Source organism: Eschrichtius robustus, chromosome 9, assembly GCF_028021215.1.
Source record: "Eschrichtius robustus isolate mEscRob2 chromosome 9, mEscRob2.pri, whole genome shotgun sequence".
NCBI classification, from domain to species: domain Eukaryota; kingdom Metazoa; phylum Chordata; class Mammalia; order Artiodactyla; family Eschrichtiidae; genus Eschrichtius; species Eschrichtius robustus.
The window spans coordinates 12,834,593-12,852,092 of record NC_090832.1 but is presented as its reverse complement, the minus strand read 5'-3'; the positions used below and the strand labels follow the sequence as shown (position 1 = coordinate 12,852,092).

General features: G+C 38.2%; 1 protein-coding gene across 1 annotated transcript in view; it reads left to right on the top strand.

Moving 5' to 3' along the window:
• OPRM1 (opioid receptor mu 1) overlaps positions 1 to 8,206 on the top strand; it is a 173,403-nt gene extending 165,197 nt beyond the window's left edge. Inside the window, exon 4 of the mRNA XM_068550743.1 lies at positions 8,168 to 8,206. Coding sequence (XP_068406844.1) covers positions 8,168 to 8,206 — 39 coding nt within the window. The remainder of the gene's footprint in view (positions 1 to 8,167) is intronic.
• The last annotated feature ends 9,294 nt before the right edge of the window (positions 8,207 to 17,500 follow it).

The window sequence follows — 17,500 nt, the reverse complement described above, 5'->3', positions numbered from 1 at the left end:
AGAATTCAGCACCACCAAACCAGCTCTACAACAAATGCTAAAGGAACTTCTCTAAGTGGGAAACACAAAAGAAGAAAAGGACCTACAAAAACAAACACAAAACTATTAAGAAAATGGTAATAGGAACATACATATCGATAATTACCTTAAACGTGAATGGATTAAATGCTCCAACCAAAAGACACAGGCTTGCTGAATGGATACAAAAACAAGACCCATATATATGCTGTCTACAAGAGACCCACTTCAGACCTAGGGACACATACAGACTGAAAGTGAGGGAATGGAAAAAGATATTCCATGCAAATGGAAATCAAAAGAAAGCTGGAGTAGCTATGCTCATATCAGATAAAATAGACTTTAAAATAAAGAATGTTACAAGAGACAAGGAAGGACACTACATAATGATCAAGGGATCAACTGAAGAAGAAGATATAACAATTATAAATATATATGCACCCAACATAGGAGCACTTCAATACATAAGGCAACTGCTACCAGCTATAAAAGAGGAAATTGACAGTAACACAATAATAGCGGGGGACCTTAACACCTCACTTACACCAATGGACAGATCATCCAAACAGAAAATTAACAAGGAAACACAAGCTTTAAATGACACAATAGACCAGATACATTTAATTGATACTTATAGGACATTCCATCCAAAAACAGCAGATTACACTTTTTTCTCAAGTGCACACAGAACATTCTCCAGGATAGATCACAAATCTTGATCACAAGATTGTGATCTATCGTGGGTCACAAATCAAGCCTCAGTAAGTTTAAGAAAATTGAAATCATATCAAGCATCTTTTCTGACCACAATGCTGTGACATTAGAATTCAATTACAGGGAAAAAAAAACGTAAAAAACACAAACACATGGAGGCTAAACAATACATTACTAAATAACCAAGAGATCACTGAAGAAATCAAAGAGAAATTTAAAAAAATACCTGGAGACAAATGACAATGAAAATATGATGACCCAAAACCTATGGGATGCAGCAAAAGCAGTTCTAAGAGGGAAGTTTATAGCTATACAAGCCTACCTCAAGAAACAAGAAAAATCTCAAATAAACAATCTAACCTTACACCTAAAGGAACTAAAGAAAGAAGAACAAACAAAACCCAAAGTTAGCAGAAGGAAAGAAATCATAAAGATCACAGCATAAATAAATGAAATAGAAACAAAGAAAACAATAGCAAAGATCAATAAAACTAAAAGCTGGTACTTTGAGAAGATAAACAAAATTGATAAACCATTAGCCAGACTCACCAAGAAAAAGAGGGAGAGGACTCAAATCAACAAAATTAGAAATGAAAAAGGAGAAGTTACAACAGACACCACAGAAATACAAAGCATCCTAAGAGACTACTACAAGCAACTCTATGCCAATAAAATGGACAACCTGGAAGAAATGGACAAATTCTTAGAAAGCTATAACCTTCCAAGACTGAACCAGGAAGAAATAGAAAATATGAACAGACCAATCACAAGTAATGAAATTGAAACTGTGATTAAAAATCTTCCAACAAACAAACGTCCAGGACCAGATGGCTTTACAGGTGAATTCTATCAAACATTTAGAGAAGAGCTAACACCCATCCTTCTCAAACTCTTCCAAAAAATTGGAGAGGAAGGAACACTCCCAAACTCATTCTATGAGGCCACCATCACCCTGATACCAAAACCAGACAAAGATACTACAAAAAAAGAAAATTACAGACCAATATCACTGATGAATATAGATGCAAAAACCCTCAACAGAATACCAGCAAACAGAATCCAACAACACATTAAAAGGATCATACGCCACTATCAAGTGGGATTTATCCCAGGAATGCAAGGATTCTTCAATACACGCAAATCAATCACTGTGATAAACCATATTAACAAACTGAAGGAGAAAAACCATATGATCATCTCAATAGATGCAGAAAAAGCTTTTGACAAAATTCAACACCCATTTATCATAAAAACTCTCCAGAAAGGGGGCATAGAGGAAACCTACCTCAACATAATAAAGGCCATATACAACAAACCCACAGCAAACATCATTCTCAATGGTGAAAAACTCAAAGCATTTCCTCTAAGATCAGGAACAAGACAAGGATGTCCACTCTCACCACTATTATTCAACATAGTTTTGGAAGTTCTAGCCACGGCAATCAGAGAAGACAAAGAAATAAAAGGAATACAGATTGGAAAAGAAGAAGTAAAGCTGTCACTGTTCGCAGATGACATGATACTATACATAGAGAATCCTAAAGATGCCACCAGAAAACTACTAGAGCTAATCAATGAATTTGGTAAAGTTGCAGGATACAAAATTAATGCACAGAAATCTCTTGCATTCCTATACACTAATGATGAAAAATCTGAAAGAGAAATTAAGGAAACACTCCCATTTACCATTGCAACAAAAAGAATAAAATACCTGGGAATAAACCTACCTAGGGAGACAAAAGACCTGTATGCAGAAAAGTATAAGACACTGTTGAAAGAAATTAAAGATGATACCAGCAGATGGAGAGATATACCATGTTCTTGGATTGGAAGAAACAATATTGTGAAAATGACTATACTACCCAAAGCAATCTACAGATTCAATGCAATCCCTATCAAATTACCAATGGAATTTTTTACAGAACTAGAACAAAAAATCTTAAAATTTGTATGGAGACACAAAAGACCCCGAATAGCCAAAGCAGTCTTGAAGGAAAAAAACGGAGCTGGAGGAATCAGACTCCCTGACTTCAGACTATACTACAAAGCTACAGTAATCAAGACAATATGGTACTGGCACAAAAACAGAAACGTAGATCAATGGAACAGGCTAGAAAGCCCAGAGATAAACCCACACACCTATGGTCAACTAATCTATGACAAAGGAGGCAAGGATATGCAATGGAGAAAAGACAGTCTCTTCAATAAGTGGTGCTGGGAAAACTGGACAGCTACATGTAAAAGAATGAAATTAGAACACTCCTTAACACTATATATAAAAATAAACTCAAGATGGATTAGAGACCTAAATGTAAGACCAGACACTATAAAACTCTTAGAGGAAAACATAGGAAGAACACTCTTTGACATAAATCACAGCAAGATCTTTTTTGATCCAACTCCTAGAGTAATGGAAATAAAAACAAAAATAAACAAATGGGGCCCAATGAAACTTAAAAGCTTTTGCAAAGCAAAGGAAACTACAAACAAGACGAAAAGACAGCCCTCAGAATGGGAAAATATATTTGCAAATGAATCAACAGACAAAGGATTAATCTCCAAAATATATAAACAGCTCATGCAGCTCAATATTAAAAAAACAAACAACCCAATCCAAAAATGGGCAGAAGACCTAAACAGACATTTCTCCAAAGAGGACATACAGATGGCCAAGAAGCACATGAAAAGCTGCTCAACATCACTAATTATTAGAGAAATGAAAATCAGAACTGCAATGAGGTATCACCTCACACCAATTAGAATGGGCATCATCAGAAAATCTACAAACAACCAGTGCTGGAGAGGGTGTGGAGAAAAGGGAACCCTCTTGCACTGTTGGTGGGAATGTAAATTGATACAGCCACTATGGAGAACAGTAGGGAGGTTCCTTAAAAATCTAAACATAGAACTACCATATGATCTAGCAATCCCACTACTGGGCATATACCCTGAGAAAACCATAATTCAAAAAGACACATGCACCCCAATATTCACTGCTGCACTATTTACAATAGCCAGGTCATGGAAGCAACCTAAATGCCCATCGACAGACGAATGGGTAAAGAAGATGTGGTACATATATAGAATGGAATATTACTCAGCCATAAAAAGGAACGAAATTGGGTCATTTGTAGAGACATGGATGAATCTAGAGACTGTCATACAGAGTGAAATAAGTTAGAAAGAGAAAAACAAATATCGTATATTAACGCATATATGTGGAACCTAGAAAAATGGTACAGATGAACCGGTTTGCAGGGCAGAAATAGACACAGATGTAGAGAACAAACGTATGGACACCAAGGGGGGAAAGTGGGGTGGGAGGATGGTGGTGTGATGAATTGGGAGATTGGGATTGACATGCATACACTGATGTGTATAAAATGGATGACTAAGAAGAACCTGCTGTATAAAAATAAATAAAATTAAATTAAAAAAAAAAAGCAGTCCTTATTCACCATCCCATTTCTCAAAATTCCTGTGGGTAAGGTAAATGCTGATGATTCCTAAATCTGATTTATTTATGAAATCAACAAATATTACTTGAGTGCCTAGGAAGTATCAGACACTACCTAAGGTGCTAAAGATATACTATGGTCTTTCTCTACAGAGATTATTATCAATGATGGAAAACAGCAAGTCTAACAACATGTACGAAAGAGGAAGATAAGTGTAATAAGTATAGCTTGCTATGGGAGAAGAAGAGGCAGCCTAATTTGGGTCAGAGGAAAGGTAAGAACACCTAGAGGATGCGCTATTTAAACTAAAATTTGACTTAGGAGGAGGAATAAGCTTGATGGAATTGGGTGGGAGAAAGACTGTACAGCATGAAGACAAAGAGCTTTCTGAGCTGAAAAACAGCATATGCAAAGGCTTAAAGAGACAGCCGGCATATATGACATTAATAAGGAATTAAAAGCAGTTCTGGAGTTGAAGCTTGGGTGGAGGTGGGGAGGCTGGGAAGTAAGATAGGTACAGGTCAGCAGACTCTCAGGAGCCAGGAAATGAATTGGTAATTTATCTAGAGGCAAAGGAAAACAATTGTGTGGATTTCAATCCAGGATTTTAAACAGCCTGGATTTTTAAGGCTGTTCAACTTGAATATGGTTTTGTAAGACGTGGCATAAATTCTTGTGTGCTGTATCACATTCTATGCACATAATATGGGGTGTGAAAAATGGTAGATGAGTGTCTGGACTTGACCTTTCTCAAGGAAATCTGGGTAGTACTTTTTAAAGCAGCAAAGAGTGACGGAAGAAGGCAGTACACCATGCGTCAGTTACTAGGTAACAACAATGACAAAACGCTGAGAGAGGTGAGGGTGATGTCTCCTCAGGTTGTGTCAGGGAACAGGAGAGACAAGCAAAGGGATCCCATGAGCTCACTTGTACTTGCACATAAAAACGGCCCCACGTGTCACTTCTAGAGTTGTTCTCTCCAAACCCCATTGAACACAGACGATAGGGGAGTTGAACCACCTCATTTATCCTGGTCCCCACATGGGGTCAGGTTGGCATATGACAACAACCGGGGGCTGAAGAGTCAAAGGGGCTAAAGAGGGTCTATTTTACCTCCTCCCCTTAGGACTTGGGTCACTTGGAGAATGTACACTAGTTCTATGAGTCTCAGCCTTCCCATCTTTCTAAACGTGGTGACAGTTGCTACCTTGGAGGGTATTTTGGAGAAGTTAAAAAGAGAGTGTACGAAAGGTACCTCGACTCTCCCTTGATGTAGGGTAGGCATTCGATAAGAGGTGGCTCTGGCTGTGATGCCATCAGCTCCGTTACCATATGAGAAAGAATGGGGAACGGGGAAGGCAGAGGAAGCAGAAGTTTGTTCGTAAGACATTGGTGCCTTGGGAGCTACTTTGTTGAATCTGAATTCCTTGACTGGCAGAAAGTAAATAAATGTTCTCAGCCTGAGGGTATGTGTTTGGCAATTATTTCACAGTTGATATTCACACAGATAGCAGGATTATGACTGCTCATTAAGTGTTCACTGAGTAGCCTTTTCTCCCCCAAACAAACATATAATTAAGATGCCAGGGTGTGTGTGTGGGTGGGTGTGTGTGGAGAGATTATTCCTCTGTAACACAGAGTCATAGAATTAGGAAGTTGAAAGGGTCCTTCTGCTATATACCACAAGTTTAATAGAATAATTCTGTGGCCAAATAACAGTAAATTTATTCTCCATTCCATGCTGCTAATCTAATTCCATTCGAGTACGTGATTGGCTATGTGAATATTGCTTTATCTGTTCGCATGACAGCAAGTGAGGACCGGGGTGCTCATGGGGGTCCGATGCTCCCTCCTTTTCCTCTTTCTAATCTAGTCTCAGTCAACAGTGCAGCTCCCTGTGGAAGCATGAGATTCCTAGTGCCTAAAATAGGTAATTCATTGCTCTTCTAAGAGAAACTTAAGCCAAATGAACTTATGAAGCCAAATAAGCCAAATCTGTAACTATGTGTGGTTCAGAGGGGACTCGAGTCTATGAAGACAGGAACAGCACCAGAACATACGTGCAGAATAATGTGACTGAATGAGAAAATTAACGCCATGCTTATATCTGAGTTTTGTTACTTCCCACAGATGTGTCACGCTCCATCAGCGCCCCATCCTTCCAACAGCCTCGGAAAATTCCTAGAGAGCCATTAAAAGGTAAATCAGTAAGCCCTCGCATTTCACAGAAGATGCAAACTCTCACTTGCACAACTAACCAAAAGCAAGAGCCTAAAATATTATAAACGAGAGGCAGAAAGTTATATTAACCATAATTAATTAACCTTCGTTAAGAAGGAAGCTGTATTTGTTCAGGAAAAATCCCTTAGGGTAGAAGGTGAGACCCCAGCTCCAGTTTGCCTTAATTTGGGTAAAACTATTCCATGCTAGACAAGATGGTAAATGTATCCAGGAGGGGAGAAGAAAAGAGAGAAAAAGAAGATAGTGGAAGACTGCATACTCTGCAAGGTGTTTCTTTCTTGTGAAGCTCCCAAATATTTGATAAAATTGTTAAAACTCGCCAAAAGCTCAAAAATATATATTTTTATAAAACTCAGTGAAGAATTTTGTACCATGTTTTGGGTGAAACCAAATCTGTAAGCTTGGGAACGGGGGACAGGGGAGGGGGAGTACAGAGAAAAGCACAGGGGACGATGCTTATTCCGGGGCACTGGAATTGGATTTGGGTCCAGTTTAATCACATCCTTACAGGACAGGTGCCTTGGGTTATGTGGGTACACAATTTTTTGATTAGTGGCCAGTGAATGTAAACTTATCAACTAAAAATTTTACCCACAAACTACACGGGGCACTTATTTTACATTTATAAAGTTATTTGCCCTAAAGCTCTGTTGCTTGAGAGATGGGCATACACAAGTCATTTTAAAAGCATGGTGTCACATAAAAAGAATTTTTCTGGCTTGTGGTCAATTTTTAAACGATTTTCCCTCAATGGATTAAAGGACATCCATTGCTGACCTTCACTCTACCACAAAGAGAAACTCAGGCTCTCGTGAGATCGGCAAATGGCTACTCGGTGTTCGTGGAGAGAGTTCCTTTGTGAAAGGTCTCTACTCAATATTCGACAAATATCGTTGTTTTCAGAATGTTTCAAGCCAGGAAAGATCAGTACACATTTTAACAGTAACTTTATTTGCAGCCTTTTCCAACAGAAAACTCGCCTGCAAAGCAGACCACAAAAGTGAAGTGCCTATTACAGGATAAGTGAGGCAGCTTTCTTATCAAGTGTTGTCCAAGCATCATTAGTTTAATGCCTTCCCTGTACATGCCAAAGAACAAGAGATGACAGTCACCAACACAATGCCGGCACACAGGTTAGCGATTCCAAAACCAACCCACCTAATAGAGAAGGTCGGAGGAAAAGAAGATAATAAAGGAGGAGAAAAGAAAATAGCTTGCTGTGGACTGAATCAATTTACACCCCAATAAAGTTGGGTCCCTTTTTTTTAGTAGAGATCTTAACAATGTCAAGTTCCCATATCAAGTGCTGTCCAAGGAATTCCTAAAATGATTAGCATCTATCATGGAAGACTAACATTCATAGGCCCTGAAATCCTCCTTCAATAAGGATATATGTTTGGATGCCCCTCTTCAACCAAAGATTAGTCAAGCAGGATGGTTTTCTCCTCCGTCAGGTATAATAGAATAACCTACATATCTACAGAAACAGTTTCTACAACTTATTTGTTTCTTTGCTCTGTTCCAAGTCCCAGAAGTAAAAATGATCTTTCCCACAGGGATCACCTGCTCCACAATGACCTTTGACCCACCCTTTGTTAACGAGTCCTGGAACAGGAGGGGGACAGAGGACTCACCATTTGATTGCTGTACCAGTACAGTGATGATCCCTTCAGGACCACCCAGAACTTTTTCCATTTGTTGCCTAGGAAAGTTCCTTTTTCCTTTTTCTTATATAGCCACCCTTGGCAGTCAGCATGCCCCAGGTCTTTACATGATATCCTCCTCCGACTCATGGTGAAAAAACCTGCAACAATCATGCGAAAAGGTAGGTAACATCGTACCCTGATGTATGTGACAGACTGAAAGGTAACTGTTCGCTGTTTACCTCCAGGAAGTTGGATTTTTGTACCAAGATTTATGCAAAGCAAATGCAAAAAGAAAGTAATTTATCGATTTTATTTTTAACCATTCATTTGGTGCTTAGAAGGTGCAAGATATGAATGATCAAAGAAACAGTGAGACTCACATGCAAGTGTTAGTCTAAGAATATTCTTCAATGGAATAAGCTGAAAACATGAAAATCATGAGTCTGGCAGGCACATCACTGCACTAACACAGCTCGTTTCAACAATAATAGCAGTAGTTATGCAAGAGATGCAAAAGGGTTAATGCCCACCTAGAAACACGGCCACTTCCCCGACTCAGTGCCAGTCTTTCTAAGCTCTGTTGACATTACCACGGGGGATTAATCCAAATGAACAGCATGCCGTCATTTCTTAAAATCGATCCAAAAGAACCCCAAATTAATCTGCCATCCACCTCCTGATATTAGCATTAAGACAGACAAAAATCAGATCCTAAAGAAGGCATCCAGGAGAAAAGGACACTCACACACACAAACGGGATAAAGAAACAAAAGATCTAATTACCTTTAGTTTTCTTTCTCTGCTTCTGACGCAAGGGAACCTGCTGGAAATGCAGGAAGGAAAGAAAAGAGGAAATTTCTGATTGTGTTGTAACATTTGTAACGAGAGAAGGAGGGAGGAGGTGGCAGTATGTATGAGCAGGATGGAAGCTAAAAAAAAAAACTCTCCAGGCAGAGCTAAAGGGGAGCTACTAGCTGAGGCACGAAATGTGCTAATTAGAATCAATAGACATGGAGCTGCACCTGAAAAAAATACGTAACAGCGTTTATCACTAATGTTTCCTGTTTCCACCCACAGGCATCTTTCTCACTACCGCTTTAGTTATGAAAGGACACCGTTCACTCAAGTTCTTAAAAATAATAAAAATATTTCCCTTTTTATTTTTTTGTGGGAGAAGACAAAATTATGTTGTGCTTCTTTTTGTGCCATTTCTAAATAACAGCAATTATTTAAATAAACCTGCAAGATAACCATTGCAATGTCGCAATACTACAGGTTCACATCAGATTGTTAAATTCATGGTCCTGCTAACACCATGGGGTTGCATCTAAGCCACATGAAGTAAACATCCCAGAAAAAAGAAGTTCCACAACCTCTTTTGGTGAGATCTAAGTACCTATCAACCCTCCTTGTCAGGAAATTCTTATTTACATCTAGATTTAAATTACATATTGCCTTAAGTATCTCTGAATGTTTCTCGTATGTTTTATGGAAGATAAATTAATTGCCAATTTCTATTTGACACTAGCTCTTCAAATATTCAAATCAGACAAAAGACAATCTGAAATACATGTTTTTCACAATACATTTTAAACAATTCATGTAAAATCATCAGACTATCAGCCAAAATAGAAAACAAAACAAAAAAATGCTTTCAACGGCTCTGTGTGTGTGTGTATGTGTGTGTGTGTGTGTGTGTGTGTGTGCAGAGAGAGAAACATTTTAAATTAAAGGAGTTTCATTTTTTCCTCCACAATATCTAAACCAAATTTAGTGAAGTTTAATTGACTTAATCTTTTCTGGTAACAAGTGGAGAATTTGAAAAAAACTGTACATAATTGAAAAGCAGTTCTAAAAATTGGAATGCAATCTTATTACAAGATTTTATAATGTTATTTTAGATGCACCTGGCTAGTATTCTCCATATCTAACTAATGATCTAATAGCTACAATGGTTCTACGATATGTTTGAAGAGAGAATACGACAGAGTGGAAATAAAATGGGATTTTAAAATCCAGAGGCCTGAAATCAACTCACGGTTGTCATACGTAGTAGCTGTGTTACTCGGGGAAAAATCAGTTTATTACTCGAAACCAACTTCCTCATTCGTAAAATCAATATATTTATAATAATTCCAATCCTGTAGGTCTCAAAAATATTTAACAAGATTGTACCTGAAAATGCACTAAAAACTAAAAACACTTTATGTGACTATGTACTAGAATACATGATTATAGATATAAACAGGTACTTCATATCTAATAAACAAAAATTTCTAGTAATTTTCAAGATAGGTAGGACTTGTATTTTCTTCAGCAACAATGATAAAGTTAAAGTGCTTAAATTATATTTCCTGGGAAATCCCATGCAGACTTTTTATTTTACAAATGTTAGAATAAAATTTTATTCCTGAAGAAATTAATCATCCTTGTGAAAAAAGGACGTGACAAAGGCAATAATTGCTCTAAACTTTAGTCAAGAGTAGACATGCTAGAGTCATGACACACAACTAAAATTTAGGCATTTTTGACCAAGTTCTAGTCTCAGCTCCGCTTCATAAGATATCTCCCACACTGACCTGCAATCTCGGTCTAAAATTCCCACCATTCCCTCATATGGTCTCCTGGAATCTTTTCTATAGGCAATTATCTGAGGTCAGCAAAACCTATTAACAAAATATATTAGCCCAAATATCTTATTTGCATAATGTATACCATTTGGATAGCTAGAACTTAGCTGAGAGCCAGGACTAAAGGTGAAGAAGAGAGTAAGTCAATTTAGATAGTGCGAACACTTTTAGAAAATCTGGGCTCCAGGAGACCCCAGGAAGCACTCAAGACAAACTAAGAACAAGGGGAATAGGGAGAAAAGGGAGTTGTAGACAGAGGCATTCCTAGAACGTTCTGGCCCCATCTGAACAAGGTAAATCACATTAGCTTATACAAAAAGAGCAGCTCTGAAAAGAAGAGAGAGAGGAAGTAGGAGAGGACAGCTGTAGGATCTGTAGAGGGAAGCATCACCCACTCCAAGCCTCCTGACTGGGAGCCAGTGAATCTCCTCCATCCATCGCTTATGGGCTCCCAGTGCAGCAAGGGCTCTCCAGCTCTACCACCCAACCTTACGGCTGGTTCTAGAGAAAGCCCCCTATCAAACTGTAGGCTCTGTCTCAACTTTGCCCCAAACCAGGCCTTGGTGTATGCTAGATTCTTGCACCTGGGCTGGAAGAGAAGTGGGGCTCTAAGCAGGACAATACCTCAAGCAACGTGAGCACCCAAGACCGAGAGGACTTTATTCAGACTTTTTTAAAGGGGGGCAGGGAGTTTAGTCTTTGAGTCAGCCCTCCTCAGACAGTACTTCTCCTAAGGCAAATTATCGTAAAATCTATATAACTGTTCAAACTGTTTCCCCCAACCAGAAGCAGAACTGCATATTATAGAAATGATAAATTAGAGAGAATTTCAGTTTCACTTGAAATATATGAATTTGAAACCTAAATTGGTTTACATGAAAGAATGAAAACAATCTTGAGAACTTTAGTGAGTTTGAGATACATCTAACCTCTCACAACAGGAAATGGAACCCACGAACTAGTCGGTTTCATAAAGATCTTGCATGTGGTTTATTTCACTAGGTGAGTGACAAAAAGCCAAGCAAGCAGTGTGCATTTTATGAGACAGTTTTTCGATAGGGAATTATAACAATCATAACAAATATCTGAAGCCTAATAAGATATTTTTCTCACACAATTTTCTTCCCATTGGCATGTTGTAGGTAAAACTGAAGAATTACTCTAAATTCTGAATTTGCCCTAACTCGGTTCTAAAACTTGAGAAAATTTTCTCTTTTAAATAAATATTTCCTTTTTATTGAAAAAGCCTATTTTTCTTTTACTTTTTAAGGTGGTTAAAAAAATTCACTTGGTCATTAATCACTCAAAATCACACGTTGTATAAACTTAAAAAGGAACCAGTGTAAAATATGCAAATGGACCTCCTCTGATATTGAATGATGGCGCTCACAACGAAGATCAGGGCAATTATTATACTGACTTCTAATATATATAGTAACTATTAATTCTTACAGGTACAATTTACCCCCCATGATATACTAAAATTCACCATAAAGTGGTTTGTCATTACATCAAACTTCACAATGGTCCTGGTATTAAGCAAAATTATATAGTGTTATGCTGGTCTTGATTTGTGGCATTTACCCAAGTTCCATGGTGTAAAACCTCACATGATTGCCAATTTTACCACTACTTTAACAAAGCCACAAAAATTCCTAAATATTTTAGATCCAAGCCAGCTCCAGCTGATAAAGCTGTTAGGCATGTTTCTCCACAAACACCTTTGCCCCACAAACATCTTTCCTCCTTCCTGGCGAATTGAACTCAACTTTGTAAAGAGAATTTTAAAGCTTTTATATATTAAAATTTTACCTGTAAAAATACATGGAAAACTTGCTTAGTTTTTTTCAGAAGACTAACCACTTTAATATTACTTAATAAGTTAATATGAAAAGAAAATCTCTAATAGTGAAAAATGAAGACAGATAAGAGACTTTATAATAACAATAGACAGTAATTGAAAACAATAACTAAGAAATATATATAAAGCTTATACTCATATAATGTTTGCCATAGGCCAGTCACTGCTCTGAGTCTTTTCATAAATACCTGGATTGAATTCTCACAACATTTATGGCTTAGGTGCTATTATAATGCACATTTTACAGATGAGGAAATTAAAGCAAATGGAGGTTCAGTATTGTGCCCAAAGTCACAAAAGTAAATGGTAAAACACAAATATTTGTTTCAAGAGTAAAATTCACAAAGTAGTAGCCTTTAAGGTATTTGCTTTGGTTGTTGATATTATATAAAGGAGGAGGACAGAAAAGCAAGGACTAGAGTTTGAGGGGAAGCTGGAAGCAATGGCACTTTCTACACAGAAGAGAAATTCGAGAAATATTATAAAAGAAGGACTAGGGCGAAGGGGAAGTAGAGAGAGAGAGGAGAAAAGGAAGGACGACAGGGAGCTGAGGGGGAAGAGGAGGCGGAATTTAGAACATGGAAAGTGCGGGAGAGCAACGTGGCAGGGAAAGATTTTCTAGCTTAAGCAATGGGATAAATGACATCAATATAGAGAACACAGTCATATATACTGAATTATAATATATTCAGTAATAAACATATTGAGTTTGATGTACATAAGAGGCATCTGATGGAAATAGTTAGTATATATAGTACTTAAGGGTTTAAGGATTTGGAGGAAATCTGGAATAAAGACGTAAAATTAGGAATCATCAGTGTACAGAGAGTGGAAGTCTTGAGTTTGGATAAGATAACCCAGATGTGTAGAATGTCAAAGGGTTGAAGTCAGAATCCGAAGGAAGACCAGTATGTTTACACGGAAGCACCAGGAAAGGTCAAGGAGACTGAGCAGAACGGCAAAGGACAAAAGAAAACCAGGAGAGGCGCTGTCATGGAAGTGAGGGAGAGATTGAAGGGAAGGGTGAGCCCAGACCATTAAATACTACCAGTGTCAAAGAGAAGAAAAAGTTACTGGAGACCTTGGCAAAACAGTTTCATTGTCGTGTTGGCTGGAAAACAAATTCCAGTGGGTTGGGGAGGAATGGGAATTAAAGAAGTCAACAAAGCACTGAAGACTAGTCTCACCAGAACCTTGATTGAAAAAAGGAGACATGATAGTAACAGGAGGGCCTAGGGCCAAAAGAGAAATTGTCATGTGTTTTTTCAAAACCACACTCCTATGCTTATAATCTCTCCTGCAGTAAATTACAGATACACACTTACTCACTGATAGTGGGATGTGGAAATTGAAAAGCAATTTAACAACATGGTATCAAAAGTCTCAACTCTATGATATTCTAACTCACTGAGCACACATCTCTTTCTTCCTTCTTTTCTTTCTTACTCTTTGATTTTACTTTTAAGGTAATGAAATCTAAATACACTCATGTCTCCCTATGTACAACTTCCCTTTTCCATTTCCCTCTCATTCACCCTAGGTTACACTAAGCTGAATGTGATTTTTATCATTCCCATGCAGTTTTAGTATTTATAAGCAACATTCACAATACTATAAATAATAGCATTAATGGAGATAATTTTTAGTATTGTGTTTTTGAGATTTTTTTCCATGTTGAGACAAGTAGTTCTAATTCTAATATAGCATTGTAGTGAATGAAAATGACACAATTTATTTATCCATTCACTTATTGACCCACATTTAATTTACTATCATAACACTGTTGCAATTAACAACTTTCTATAACTGCACTGTGCACCTGGACACGTGTTCCTCTGGGCTATTTATCTGAGAGTGGACTGCACGGCCATAGGATACGTGCATCTTTAATATTGCAGGTATCCCCAAATTGCTTTCAAAGTGTCCTACTTATAATCCCTCCTGCAATATATAAAACTTTCAGTTCTCTACAACCTGGAATATGTTTTGGTCTTTTCTTTCAAAATTTCAGCAATCTTTCTACCTGTTTCTTTTTTTTTTTTTTTAACTATTCCATTATTTTCTGCTCTTAATTTTGTTTGTCTTAATTTTTAATCTGTTTATCTCCCTGTGCCATACGTGTCCTGCATAAATTTGTCAATTTACTAACACTCTTTTAGAAAGTATCCAACATGGAATGTATGCCATTTACTGAGCTTTCTATTTCAAAGATTATGGTTTCTTTTCCAATACCTCAGTTTTTTCAAAGCCCACTTGCATTTTATACTTTTTCATTTATGCCTGCTTTTCTTTCAAACTTGTACAAAAGATTCCTTGAGCTTCATACTTAAAATTTTTTGTCAGGCTTTAAAATGTTGTTCTTATGTAAAATCAAGTTATACTTGAATTTTGTATTTGAGAGTCTGTCTTTCTTAGCATTTCTCAAATCTGTTTTGGACTTTTAAGTTTGCAGAATTGTGAGTGCAAGGGCCTCATGTTCTCTCCCCCTCCCTCTCTCTCTCAGTCTCTCCCTCCCTCTCTGCTCCCCTTTCCCCCATTACGGCCGCACCTCCCTCCTTATCAGTTTGGACGTTGCCTCCACCTGATGTGGAATCGGTCCTACAATCAGGCCCTGACGCCGTCCTGGGAGCTCCTGCCTGTCCAGTTGCTGGTCCGGCTGGTGACTAGGTTTCGCTCCTGATTTGGATATGTGTCCCTATTCCTTCCATTATTGAATGGAAGCCAGTCATTTCATGTATGAGATTCCATCTTGAAATCACAGTTTAAGTGACAAGCGAGTCCCTTCCCACAGTAGCTTCAATATCCCACCAAGACATCTGTCCAGTTCCGCTCCTGGCACCTTAAACTTTTTTCTATCCTACAGAAATGTTGGGCACTTTAACAACTCCATACTTTTGAATGCTTTATTCTCTTCCCCCATTTTTCATCTGCTTAATGCTTACTCATCCTTTCAGATCGAGGCCAAATGCCACCTCCACCATAAAGCCCTTTCTGACTTTAAAAGGCAGTGAGCTCTTATAAAAATCTTACATTCACTCAGTGTTATTTATTTGTAGTCACTGTAGCAATTGATTTATATTTTTTCCCAAAGATCTTCATGGTAGGTACTATTTTTACCTTCCTTTCCACAAATGAGGAACTTCATCTCGGTGTGCTTAAGTAACTTCCCCTCAGATCACACATAGCTAGTAGCAGAGCCAAGACTAGGACCCAAGCCAGTCAGACTCCTAAGCCTATTGTTTAACTCAGTGTTACTACTTCTTCTGTGTTTTATATTCCACAATGCTTTGCTGATGCCTCTTAAATGGATATTATAATCTATCTGTTTATATATCTGAGTGGTACATACATGGTAGTAACACAATCCATCTAATGGTCCAACCCTCTATCCCACACAGCTACTCAATCACTTCCCCTGTTAATGTTGCTTCTTAACGTTTATCAAATCTCTTTCATCAGCTCCGTAATTGAATGATGACTCTGCTTAGAGTCAATGATTGGCCAAGAATTCAAGATAGAATTGATGTTCTTGAACACGTCATGACTTCAAAATCTAGCACCTAGAGTGATGCCTGACACATAGGAAGCGTTCAATAAATATTTACCAAAAGATTAACTGGGTCTTGTATCAAATTTTACTTCCTATAATGCCTTAATAATAGTGCCTGGTACAAGTGGAGATTTAACAAATATCTTGAAAGCCATCTCTATTGTTTGATTACTCAGAGCTGAAAAATACCTCCGCTAACATCAGCAGAGAAAAGCAACATAAAAGTTGCTCCAACATCTTTCTCCCCCCAGAGAGGCACATACATAGAGAAAAGCCCCTGGGATCAATTGACACTAAGTTTGAACCCATCTGGAGAGATGACCCTTGGTGTTTCCTTGAAGGTAAAATACTATTTCCTCAAAAACCACAGTAGCTTTCTCCAGCATCCTGTTTTAACCATATCCACCAAATACTAAGAATCAAGAACCCAAGAAATAGGAAGGCATGGGGTGGAGGAGAGGCGCTGGGAGGAGGGACACAAGTTTTCCACTGGTAGCTAACAAGCCCTCACCCAGTCTGTTCCCCAGATAGCTGTCATGCACTTCTCCACTCGAAGTCCTACTTGGGACAGAAAATATGCAAAACAGTCTCCTGCGTCCAAGACAGCATTGGCACAGGCAATTCAACATAGAGTTCTGTTGATGGAGCCTAAAAAAACAAGCTGCCAACATTGCAGCTCTTTCTAGTTGATCAAAAAGGTGGGAAATAGATTCCTCACTTCATCCCTGAATATCACCACATCCCTGAGACACACACCATGAGCACAGGGATGGAGTGGGGGGCAGAGCAGGTTCCCATGGGGGCTGGAATCATATCTGGGCTGCTCACAGCACACAGTACACATAAAGACCAGGCAATACATGTTCTGTGAACAACGAATGCAGAGCTCTCTTGTGAAGCAAAGGCATCAGGGACCAGTCTGCTGTTAGATCACCACACAGATGACAGTCCAGGCAACAGCAGATAACCCAATGACCACGGTGCCAGAAGTAAATGTCCATTCACATTCAGTGAGCTTGTCCTCATCAGCAGAAAAATTGAGCAATGTGACCATGATTTATACGCAGAGACCTTCGTTTCAGGAAAAAGTTTTCACTTGACATTTTTTCCAGACCATATTTACTGAAGGAAATTTATTTTAAACAATTTTTGAGAAAACGCTGTCGTAACGTTTTGATCTAAGATAATTCTGACATTTCTTCCTCACTAGAGCAATCCCTGAAAGGAATCCCTGAAAGCTTTAGGTAAAAGAATTGTGTCCAATGGTAAAAGAGGTGATGTGTCACATTCCCTCTGAGACTCGGCATCATTAAATTAAGGCTGTTTTCCTTCTTTAGCTAGAATGTTGTTACTAAAATCTGAGACCAGAGAAGTTTCTTAAC